Source organism: Myotis yumanensis, unplaced genomic scaffold (assembly GCF_028538775.1).
Source record: "Myotis yumanensis isolate MYYU_CA2020_CCGP unplaced genomic scaffold, mMyoYum1.0.hap1 SCAF_3, whole genome shotgun sequence".
Taxonomy (NCBI): Eukaryota; Metazoa; Chordata; class Mammalia; order Chiroptera; family Vespertilionidae; genus Myotis; species Myotis yumanensis.
In genome coordinates this window covers 12,292,465-12,304,854 of record NW_027223754.1, presented here as the reverse complement: position 1 = coordinate 12,304,854, position 12,390 = coordinate 12,292,465, and the positions used below count along the sequence as shown (strand labels likewise).

At 41.0% G+C, this 12,390-nt stretch overlaps 1 protein-coding gene across 3 annotated transcripts in view; it reads left to right on the top strand.

Annotated features, from left to right (window-relative positions):
- SLC7A2 (solute carrier family 7 member 2) overlaps positions 1-11,739 on the top strand; it is a 52,152-nt gene extending 40,413 nt beyond the window's left edge. For 2 of the 3 annotated variants that reach the window (XM_070408286.1, XM_070408283.1), the window contains 7 exons: positions 325-547; positions 2,301-2,440; positions 4,615-4,717; positions 5,556-5,761; positions 7,363-7,529; positions 8,255-8,363; positions 9,798-11,739. In XM_070408286.1, coding sequence (XP_070264387.1) covers positions 325-547; positions 2,301-2,440; positions 4,615-4,717; positions 5,556-5,761; positions 7,363-7,529; positions 8,255-8,363; positions 9,798-9,994 — 1,145 coding nt within the window. In that variant the 3' untranslated portion in view covers positions 9,995-11,739. Of the gene's footprint in view, positions 1-324; positions 548-2,300; positions 2,441-2,704; positions 2,842-4,614; positions 4,718-5,555; positions 5,762-7,362; positions 7,530-8,254; positions 8,364-9,797 lie in introns of all 3 variants that reach the window. The other variant, XM_070408284.1, reaches the window with a different exon arrangement.
- Positions 11,740-12,390: the final 651 nt, after the last annotated feature.

The following is a 12,390-nucleotide window of genomic DNA, read 5'->3' as shown; positions in this document are numbered from 1 at the left end:
ATATTTAAGGGCCTACAGAATGACGGGACAGGCGTTTAATCCCTGTGGGTGAATCGTTTTCAAAATGGATTCAGACTGCCTTCCTACCACTAACCATTTAATAGTGCTGGTATACCCCGTTTTTGTTTTTTTTTTCTGGAATTGGATTTTTATGTGATAGCCGAGTACCTTCAAGAGGAGAGAGAATTTCGTGTAGAATAGGTGGATCAAGCTAAGAACACGGAAGGGACAAAAGTAGAGTAGACTGACCATGAAGGAGGAGGAAAATGCATGGCTTACCTATTCACGTTTTATTCAACACTCGAACCTTTTATGTTTCCTTAGGTGAAGAGGTCCGGAACCCTCAGAAAGCTATTCCTATTGGAATTGTGACTTCTCTGCTTGTTTGCTTTATGGCCTATTTTGGGGTCTCTGCAGCTTTAACACTTATGATGCCTTACTACCTCCTCGATGAAAAGAGCCCCCTTCCTGTAGCATTTGAGTACGTCGGATGGGGTCCCGCCAAATACGTCGTGGCTGCGGGCTCCCTCTGTGCGCTGTCAGCAAGGTACATTGCATTGCCCCCGGGGCAGGGGCTGTTTGGGTTTCTGCAAAGTGTAGTCCATGTTTAAGAATTCCTTTTGTGTATTTTTAAAATAATCCTGATTTCAGGAACATATTATGCAGCTATGTATTCTCTGAATAGTTTGCCCAGAACTGCTATCTTTATCTTAAGTGATAAAGTCTTTTTCCCCCATCAGTCAAGAGTCAGTTTCTCAAGATAATGCTGGTCCAAGCTTCAGCAGGAATACAATACAGGATTGAGACAGGCATCCACATGCCACACGTATTCATATATGTGTGTATTATCAAACTTTATGGTGCTTATACTAGTATGTTTCCATGCTGGCCCAGACAATTGAAACACTAGGTGCAGACTTGATATTGTCTTTTAAAGTAACCTCAAGTCCATGGGCGTGGAAGCCGTATGCTGTGGCATTGTTAAATGTAATGTGCTTTTTATTGGGAAACACTGAGACTTTTCCACGTAGCATTGATCAAAGTGGACTTGGTCTGGAGAGAGAAATGACCCTTCTCAGATTCATGGTGGAAATTTGTGTAATATCTATGCGAAAATGAAAGGGTAGTTGAGTCTCAAGTGTTTGGATTTTCAGTAGCCGCTTGTTTTAACACTTCTGAATTCATTTCCCAGGTTTCCTGACTACTCATATTTTGAATTGTGATCATAAGATACTTAATTCTAGTTTTATACTGTGCTATGTAGTAGAGCATTCTTACGAAGAGAAAATTGATCTCTGCCTGATTACTAATTTTTTAATGTAAAAATAATTAAAGTTTGATATTGAATGAAGAAATATTTCCTATAATTTATCAGCCTAAGCCTTTTCCCCCCTCAAATCTGTTTTATTTTCTATTCAAGATAATATGAAGTAGCAATTAGAAATTACTCCCATTGGTTTCTTAGCCATCTGCTAACAATAAGGTTTATTCTGAATAGTTTCAAATAGTTTCAAAAATCTGAACTGTAATGATATCTTGCCAACCAGTCTTAGAAGAGACAGACCCAGATTCACTGTGGCCAACCTCAACCCAGCTTTATTAAAAATAAAGAAGATGGATTTTTTAAAAGAAAACATTTTACTCATTTTCTCTTAAATGGTTCTTTTTCACAACCAAGCCATATATGGAATGGTGCAGCCAGTAAACATACAGGTTTTTCTGAAGTATCTAAAGTTTTCTTAAACTTTTAATCATAACTATATCTATGCACTAATTTTACAGTCTTGATTATCTTGTAATCCTGGGAATTATTACTAATTTGATCAAAGATCAGGCTATATGAGGAAAAATAATGGTAAGATAAATATATAATTATTCAATAAATGAAGGGGCTATTCTATGAATCAAATTACTTAATCTCTTTTTAAAATGACATGTCAATTTAGGAATTTTATTTCCTGAGTTATTGCCATTAAAAATGTCTTAATGATATGATTGCTTTGTTTTTCTTGTTAAGTCTTAATTTTTAGTTTTAATTCAGTAGTAATCATGGGCATGCACAAATTATTGCATTATTGTTAGTCTGATCACTGTGCTGTGCAGATATCTGCAACAGAATAATAAGTGCACAGTGGTAAACATTGGCAATATTTTTAAAGGCCCAATCGTAATTTTAAGAATAACAAGACTTCATAATCATAGCTGTGCGCTGCGTTTTATACAATTGCTTAATTTGAGATCTGGGATATAATCGTGCATGAATGTGTTTGCCATACTGCATGTGTTTGCTTTTTATTCAGTCTTCTTGGATGCATTTTCCCAATGCCTCGTGTAATCTATGCTATGGCGGAGGATGGGTTGCTTTTCAAATGTCTAGCTCAAATCAATTCCAAAACGAAGACACCAATAATTGCTACTTTATCATCGGGTGCGGTGGCAGGTGAGAGAGAGTTAACTTTTATTAAGAAAAGGGGTGTGGGGGGGTCTTTTTTCATCAAGGATTCTGAAAAAGTATGGAAACTTAGGTGGTTTTCTGTCTTGATTCACATGAAGATCAATAACTTGTTGGCAAATGTTTCCTATATTGAATTTTTTTTGGCATAGGTTGGTTCTGCACTTCAGTGTGTCCAGTCTGTACTTGTGTCTACCTGTCTAGAAAAATGCTTGTAATAACTCACATGGATTATGAATTTTTCTGTTCTAGTCTTCTGGGCTCTATGTTTCCTTTACCCCGAATTCTGTTTGCCATGGCCCGGGATGGCTTACTCTTTAGATTTCTTGCCAAACTGAGTAAGAGGCAGTCACCAGTTGCTGCCACACTGACCGCAGGGGTCATTTCTGGTAAGCTTTCCAAACATAGGCTTCTTCCATGTTGGACTTGAACGTTTTGTGCGCATGCATGGACTTACAAGGAGGGTCTGCTTGCTGTGCATGTAAGTTACGGACAAAATCACTGGGAAATGATAGTATGGGCATTGGGAAGACATCTGAAAATCGTGGTGGCAGCGGTTTCCTGAAATTCATTCGTAATCGACCCTTTGGGATTTTTTTTGCCATTTTGTTTTTTTAACCTTTGGGGCTTCTAACAAATGTGCGAAGGGTTATAATGGTTGTTCACTATATGTCAGGTATTAAATGCTTTTCGGATTGATTAGCACATAAAATTGTGTTGCTGACACACAGAAATTTAATTAAAGAACGATTACTTAATTTTGGACATGTTGATTACTAGTAAAAATAATTATGTAGTATTTCCTTGTTTGTCCAGGATTTAAGCTGAATATTGGTAAAGGAACATAGGGTTTTTTGAAAAGCTGAAGCTCACCCATTCTTCATTAAGCATAAGGAATGTCCAAGATGATTGGTACTGGCTGTGGTAGTCACTGCTGTTAGAATGGCAGATGACCCACTTCCTGGGGCATCCCTGCTCTCTTGGTCACTAAACCCCATGAGGAATCCGTTTCTCCTTTCAACCGTTTTGGTACCTAAATCATGTGCAAGAACCCCAGAAGCTTACTTTTTGGCATATCATGATATCCATGTCAAAAGCCTTTGGCCAGATTTCACTGCAGTAATTTTTAGATATTCTACAAATCAAGACAATGGCCTTAAAGGTTCTATTACAAGAAGCAAGAGAGAGAATCTAGCAAGCTTTATGGATAAAATGATAAACTGTCTTGGTGTTGTAGAAATCCAAACCAAAAATGATAATTTTGTTGAGGCTCTAAATTATTGGGAAATTAGGGTAGGGAATGCTCATGTTTAATTTTGTATGAAATGGGTTGGGTTTTTTGTTTGTTTTTTCAGAGACAGAAAGTATTTGTCTAAACAGCTTCATTTTGTATATATTTTCTCATGGATTTGGCACTTCATTAGGAAACGTTGGAAGGTTGAGTCACTTCTGATCTCAGCACCATAAATGAAAGTTGTACTAGATAATCTGCAGCCTATTTTATTATTAAACGGTGCCTTATGATATTGTAGTTCAAAATCATGGCAAAGGATCACATATTTTATTAACTCCATAAAAACTTTTTCCAGCAGAACTTTGTCCAGTTATTTTCAGAATTTTTTATATTATAGATATACTGTATATTCAGAATTTTAAAAAATTTATTCTTCTTCAGGAAGATTTAATTTGGCAGTATAACAAGATATTAAAATTAATAATTAAAAGGAGATAATTGTAACAAGAGGCTTTTTTTCAATATTTTTATTTCATACTCCCATCTTCCTGTGCTTGATTTTTAATTAGATCAGATTGCTTGTAGGGATCTGACCTTCTTAATTATGTCCTTCTGTCTTGGCCATCTTATTTTGGCTAGCTGTGATTCTTACCAACACATTGAGGCCAATATTTTTTAAAGTAATCAAAGTAGATAGTTTTTAATAATCAAAGTAGTAGTTAGCAATCTGATAACTGAGGGATTTTGAAGTTTTGTTAGCAGTTTATATGATCCAAAAAATATCCCATTAATTGTGAGAAATATAATTTATATGCTTTGTTTGGCTTATCATTGGTACTAAAACAACAACCAAAATGTCAGTCAGTTATCAGCTTTACGGAATTTTATCCTAGGCCGTTTCCTAAACATCCTTTTTGTTCGTCCATAGCGGTGATGGCGTTTCTTTTTGACCTGAAGGCACTCGTGGACATGATGTCCATCGGCACTCTCCTGGCCTACTCTCTGGTCGCAGCCTGCGTCCTCATCCTCAGGTGAGCCGTCCTTGCCGTGAGAAGGTTCTGGAGGGTGTGGAAATAAAGGAAGTGAGAGCTCACCACCCCTGCTTCCTACGAGTTAGCAGTCTCAGAGTGAGAGGCTATGGGCATACAAACGTCAATATAAAGTACTGGTCCTTAGCCAAGAATCAAATACAATTGATAATTAGCAAGAGTTGGGTTGGCCCAATCCTATGTGAATGGCAGGTTTCCATCTATATATATAAAAGCCTAAGTGACCAAATGACCGACAAACTGGTCGACTGGTCGCTATAACGCACACTGACCACCAGGGGGGCAGACGCTCAATGCAGGAGTTGCCCCCTGGTGGTCAGTGCACTCCCATAGCCAACCTCCCATGGCCCCTCTCCCCGGCCTGAAGGCCAACCTCCCGCGGCCCCTCCCCCTGGCTAACCTCCCGCCACCCTCATCACTGGCCAGGCCGAGGGACCCCACCAGGCCTCTAGTAATGTATAAAGACACTTAAAAATACTATACTTCACTGATACTTAACCAGAGTTCCTGTGCTGTTTTCGTGAACATCTCCTTGGGGCATTGATATTTTCATAATAATCATCCTGTTATCACAGTTGCCTCATTTGAAACTAAGTCTCTTCTGCATCTAATATATAACTTTCTAATTCAGTGGCCGTCAAAGGAAATTCAGAGTAGCTGCAGTTGTCATACTGAGTGGGACTGTGTTCTGACTCTGCACGCTCAGGGGCTGCCGCAGCTTTAGCACTGTCCCATGTCTCGCTGGGAGCCCCAGGAGCTTGTTTCATTGGGACCGAGTGTCTCTTTGAGAATCAAGACACCCACGTTTATTTGGGGACAGGTACCAGCCCAGTCTGTCGTACGAGCAGCCCAAGTTCTCTGCTGAGAAAGAAGCTCTGGAGTCGTGCGCCGGGGCGGACTCGGAAAGCGCGTCCCAGGTCACCATGCTGCAGGGACAGGGTTTCAGCCTGCAGACCCTCTTCAGCCCCTCGGCTCTGCCCACAAAGCAGTCGGCTTCTCTCGTGAGCTTCCTGGTAGGATTCCTGGGTAAGTCCTCTCCACTGTGTGCATTAGAAAGGCCCAGCAGGAGTGTGTAGATGGAGCAGGTGGGATGTGAGAGAGGACACACGGCCTCGTGTTACTCTAGACCTGATTAGCAACTTCCTGGAGCCCTGAAATGTCCATCTAGTGCAGTGGTTCTCAACCTTCCTAATGCCGCGACCCTTTGATATAGTTCCTCATGTTGTGGTGACCCCCAACCATAAAATTATTTTTGTTGCTACTTCATAACTGTAATGTTGCTACTGTTATGAATCCTCATGTAAATATCTGATATGCAGGATGTATTTTCATTGTTATAAATTGAACATAATTAAAGCATAGTGATTAATCACAAAAACAATATGTAATTATATATGTGTTTTCCGATGGTCTTAGGTGACCCCTGTGAAAGGGTCGTTCGACCCCCAAAGGGGTCGCGACCCACAGTTGAGAACCGCTGATCTAGTGGGTCACTAGACTTGAGATCATCTTTTTATATTTTTATTTTTTTTGTATATTTTATTGATTTCAGAGAGGAAGGGAGAGGGAGAGAGAGATAGAAACATCAATGATGAGAGAGAATCATTGATCAGCTTCTGCACGCCCCCTATTGGGGATCAAGCCCGCAACCCGGGCATATGCCCTGATGGGGAATTGAACCGTGGCCTCCTGGTTCACAGGTTGATGCACAAATACTAAGCCATCCCAGCCAGGTGAGAGATCATCTTTATATTAGCAGGATAAATTTCTCATATTTTGGCAGATGAACCAGACAGGAAGAAATTCATAAGGTGAGAGGGTTAGGAGAAAATTGTACATTTCATTAGCTGTTAGAGAGCTTCCTGTGTGAAAGCCTTTGGCCAGGTACACCTGCCAGTCATGGAACTGGGACGCAGGAGACTGGGAGGCAATATAGAAAAGCCGGTCTGCTTACCCCCAGTTACGTAACCTTTCCTATTTTCAGCGACATTTGTTGGGCATCATCCATGTGTCCGGAACTCTGCTGGGCATTTGGCATATCAAGAGAGATGGGTGCACTCACCGGGCTTTACAACACAGGACTATTGGTGGCAAGCCGGGGGAGGTACAGGTTCCGCTGAGAGCACCTCGGAGGGACCCCTGATGCAGACTTGATGGTCAGAGACAGGGTCGGTGGGGGCGATGTCGCTCTCCGAAATAGGGAGAAAAGATGCAGGTCATACCGTATTTGTCTACATTAGCAATTAGTGTTACAACAGCTGAAAGTGGGCAGACTTGCCATTTCCCATTTGGACAAAGGGCAGTATCCACCCCTGACAATGGCCCATCAGTCCACGTGGTAGAGTCTGAGACAGTAGCAGACGAGGTGGCACCTGGGCTGGAAAAGCAGAGGCCGTGCTGGCGGGAGGTTGACTTTCTGAGGAGGAGACAGTCGTGCGTAAGCAAGTAGCGTTGCTTCAGTCAGTGAAATCCGCCCTTGCTGCCCACAAGGAAAAGGAAGAATCTGAGTATTTGGCCAAGGAGCTATGTAAAGAACTCGATATCTTATCAAAATGCACTGTGAGAACCGAGGCATCTGAAGGAAGCGTGGGTGCTGATTGTGTTGCGCATACGCATCTCCTCTGCAGCCTTCCTCGTGCTGGGCCTGAGTATTTTGACCACTTACGGAGTCCAGGCCATCGCCAGGCGGGAAGCGTGGAGCCTGGCCCTCCTGGTGCTGTTTCTTGTCCTCTGCATTGCCATCGTCCTCACCATTTGGAGGCAGCCCCAGAATCAGCATAAAGTATCCTTTATGGTACGTGCGCATTCTCCCTTGGACGTCAGTTTTTCTGAGTTGTTTCTTTTTAAAAACAAAACAAAACACTTCCGATGAAGTTACCTAGTGAACAGGCGTGTCACAATTCTGTGAGGTTTTCCTTTTTGCCCCAAGTATTCTGCCTATGTTGGCTGTGTTGCTGCCATTTTCAAAAACTTGAGGAGGCTCCGCTCACAACATTATATGTCACAGTAAACAGATTTCTTGTCCAGTAATCTACAGTATCAGAGGAGTAATTAGAATACCTTGTTTTAGAAAGTCAGGACCCTGTCAGGAAGGTCATTCCCTCCAGAAACCCTTCCACTGCACATGAGATGATCCTGTCCCATTGGAACCAAGAGCAGGTTTCAGCTGGGAGTGTCCCCCGAGATGCTGTGTGTATCAGTTACAGAGGCTTGTCCTGTTGATGTCCCAGGGAAGCCTGCAACCCCAAACTGAACTAAGCCTTAAAGCCGGTTGCATCTCGGCGATGGTGCAGGTGTTCGCAGGCTGGACCCATCCTCTGTTGCTGTGGCCGCAGGAAACAGAGTAACCTGGGATGCGCCCCTAGTGCTCTTCAGAAGAGTGCTTTTTTATTCAGGTTGTCCTTTCTGTAAAACTGTAAACTTAGAACGAAAGTGTGTACTGTGCCACGTTGGTTACCACCACGGTGGAATGTGCTTCTAAAAATCAGAGTGTATTTAAGAAGCTGTTTTCCCCCTCAGGTCCCATGCTTACCATTTCTGCCAGCGTTCAGCATCCTGGTGAACATTTACTTGATGGTCCAGCTGAGTGCGGAGACTTGGATCAGATTCAGCATTTGGATGGCCCTTGGTAGGTCTTTCAATATTCTGGCTTTCTCAGCTCTGGCTCTCTCTTTCTGATTTCTGCACTGTGATTGGAGTAATGCCTCGCTTCCTCCTTCCTGGAAATAAAGTCCCCCCCCCCCCTCAATTTCTTCCTTTCCCAATTTTTAGAACATCTGAGTGTTAGCTTTTCCACAGGTTTTCAGATGCCTTTTAAAAATTCAAGTCTCCAAGTAACGCTGTAGAACCCATAGGTTCTATTTCCTCCAACTTGATAGATAAGAAAAATGAAGCCCCAGCATGTCAAAGAATCTACCTAATTTACAAATGGCAGCCAAAGACTCTGATCCAAAAGTGAGCCAGTGGATTTTTGGAAACATTTTGAATGAGCTAATAGCAATACATACATGCACACACATGTGTATATGTATGTGTGTGTATGTAAATATTTTTTCTGATATCTAAATTTCTTATTATTAGAGCCTTGTAGGGGATTTAACGTTAAATAACACAAGTAAGCTTATTTATATCTATACCGCTTTGCTTTTCATTTTGACTTCTTCAATTTCCTATGTGAAGATTGAGGTAGAAATTACGAGTTTAAGTTTGTTGTAACTCAAAACACTGAGCACCGACCACCTTCAAAATGTGAGCTGAAGTAGTGAGAAATGAGAGGTAAATTTGCATTGGTTTTGGTGGCCCGAGGAGGTTGGGTTTATGCTTTTGGACAGTCCTCCCATTGGCTCAATAAGAATGAATGTAACTCGCTTTGGTGTATGTGTGTATGTGTTTGCTTTGGCTGTAAATTAACTTATCTTCAGTGTCAGCCACCAATCCCACTTGAGTTGATGGGAGAATGAACCTCAGTCCGTTTTGCCCATCCCCCCACACCCACACTCATACACTTGATCTTGGATAAAGGCATGAATTACAGAGTCAGATTCTCTAGATTTGAATCCAGCTCTGCCATTGATTAGCTGGGTGACCTAGTTTTGTGCCTCAGTTTCCGTAAAATGGTGACGGTCGTACCTTTATCTGAGGACAGGGAGGTCTGGATCTTTAGACCGCTGAGGACAGGAGAGGAAATAGAATCATTCCTGATCATTGGACATGCCAAAATGCTAATTGGTAGCCTACCTCCCATAATGTTAACGCGGAAAATTACAATGCATTTCACATCAACCCAAAACTCTCAACCAACCCTTAAAAACAACAACACGAAAGCCCAGCAAAATGTCCATATGGAAAAGTAAGAAACTATTTTTTGAGGATCCTTAAAACATTTCTTCTAATCCCCGGCGGCAGGGCTGTTAACAAACACTTGCTTTGGACACAGAATTTGGCCTCTCCTGGCGACACTGAAAGAGAAGGCAAAGGCCCTATGGAATTTGTATTAAATTGTCCATGTTCCAACAGTCGTTTTCCGACGCACCTAAAACACTGATATTTTGTTCTCTGAAAGGTTTCCTGATTTACTTCACTTATGGCATTCGACACAGCCTGGAAGGGAATTCAAGAGATGAAGATGATGATGAAGATTCGTATTCAGACAACATTAACGCAGCAACCAAAGAAAAAGCTGCCATTCAAGCAAATGACCATCACCAAAGAAACCTCAGTTTGCCTTTCATACTCAATGAAAAGACCAGCGAATGCTAATGCTTGTAGGAGCCGAACAGGTCATAGTCTTAATGTATGTATCCTACACGGAGCAAACCGGCAGGATGTCGTCATCATGCTAACTTGTCATGGGTTTGCTGCAGACATAGTTCACCCTAATTTATACTCCCCTGGACAGCACCTTCTCAGGTGGTGGGTTACACCTGGGGAAACCTGAGCTCTCCCCTAGTGCTATCTCCCAAACAGTGTGTGTGCATGTGTGTATGTGTGTATGTGTGTATATGTGTGTCTGTGTTGGGGAATACGCATGGTAGAAGTTGTTGGTGTTTTACTGTTATTGCTTTACATTTTTCCAGTGTTTGTCGTGATTTGGGGTCATATGGTACACATACTGAAATGGAGGTAATCACTGAATCAAAGAGTGTTTTGTATGTGCGTGGTATTGTCAGGGAAGTGACTGTTGCTTTTCCTTGTTAGATTTCATTAATGTCAACTTAGAACAGGCCACAGATGCAGTTCCTCATCTGGTAGTCTGTCATTGGTCAGGAGTAAGAGGAGGGGATAAGACATGAGCCTTTTCTATAACTTACAAATGCCAAATTACAAATTTACTTTTAATTTCATCCTTGTTCTAAAAGTCACTTAAAATAAGCCAATAGCGTCTCCCAGATCACACAGCTGGTGGAATGGTTCATACTTTTTTCCATTATTTAAAAACTAATCAGACAAAGAATTCACTCCTCTCTTTTTACCATTATTTTGTCTTGTCCTAGAGATGAGGGCTACAGTAGCAAATTTTATCTTTACTACATGCAAAAGAGGAAAAAATGAAGGGATGAAAGAAGGAAAATTCCTCTGTTCTCATTTTAAAGTGCCTATTCAGATATTAAAGAGCATTTGGCTCAATTCAAGGCATTCAGATCTAATTTGGCTGTTTCTTTTGGAAACATTTAGGGATGTTTTTCATCCCCCACCCCATAGCAGTTTAGCACTTTTAATTTCATTTATTTTTAAATGGCCACACTAAAGCTATTCATACAAGCTCCAGGATTCTATCAGTGGTTGGCCAATAAAATATTTTGGTTAAATACATGATTGTTTAAAACTTTAAGTTAAAAAATTAACCAAATTAAAGCTATAGAAGACAGTAACCTTTCTATGAGTAAATAATTTGTTTTTTGTAAGATTCTCTAAATACTATATTTTACTTTGTAGGGTTCTCTAATAATAGACTATTTATCTGCAGTGTGATTTGCTTCTCATGAATTGTTTTTCTTACAAATCATTAAATGGTCGACCAGATGAGGGCAAAGGCTCAATACATGTATAGATGGGTTGCCTTCCCGGGACAAGCGCTGTCAAGCACACCAGTTGGCCAGCCTCATCCAGAAACAAGGAAAACGTTTCTGACAGCCCTTCTAAGAGATCAGTTATTGTATTGATGCCATTAAAAAGCCAGTCGTGATCGAATTGTCTAACCAAGACTTTGTTGTGATTAAATATCAAACCAACGGGTAGAAAGCCTGGGTTCTGGGCTGCTATCCTCCTGGCGTCCCCGACATAGAACTCAGTACTGACATTCCACAATGCCCGGGTGTTCATGGCAAAATCTGCGGCTGGGAATTCTCTTCCAAGCTGTGTGTTTCACTGGAGAGGCAGGTGGTAGAGGAGACTTGTAAGGATTGTAGCGATGCTCGGAGACCTTTGCTATCGTAGCCATGAGGACCCCTTTTACCCCATTATCAATCTAGAATAGGCCCTTCACACAGAGAACATGAGGTACTTCTTATATGAATATTTAACTCTTTTGTTGTAACAAAATCAAGAAATCTGTTCAGAATGTGATAGGCAGCTAAAACTATTATGCCCCACGTGTTCATTTACGAGCAGAATTCAGTTAAAAATTATTTTTCCACACTGAAACACTTTGCAAACACAAATGTCTATGTAGAGATGCTTTGTCAGTGACTGTGTTTTTTTTCCCTTTGAAGACTCAAACGTGTGTCTGTGTGCGAGTGTGTATATATTATATATATGTATATGTATGTCTGCGGGTTTCAAATGTGAGTGTAAAAGTCAGTTGGGTTTATGATGGGCTTTGGAAAGAATACCATTGTGTGGATAAAAAAAACCCAACTGATGTAGAGAAAATATAATGTTTTGTATTGATGGGTATGCTTATATACAATGTTTAGGTTTTAAAGTATTTTGAAATGCACAGTGATTTTATATATATGATATTTTCTATAGATAGATTCTTAAGAAAGCTATATTTATAATGTGTCTAAGACAAAATCACTAAACTCTAGTTCATTGTAACAGGTGCTTTCTAATCTGAAATGGAGGAGGGTAGGCACATTAGGGTGCTTCTGTTTACTTGTCTCTGTGGTACCTTTTCTGCATCTCTGTCCTGGTACATCTAGGAAAAGCTGGTA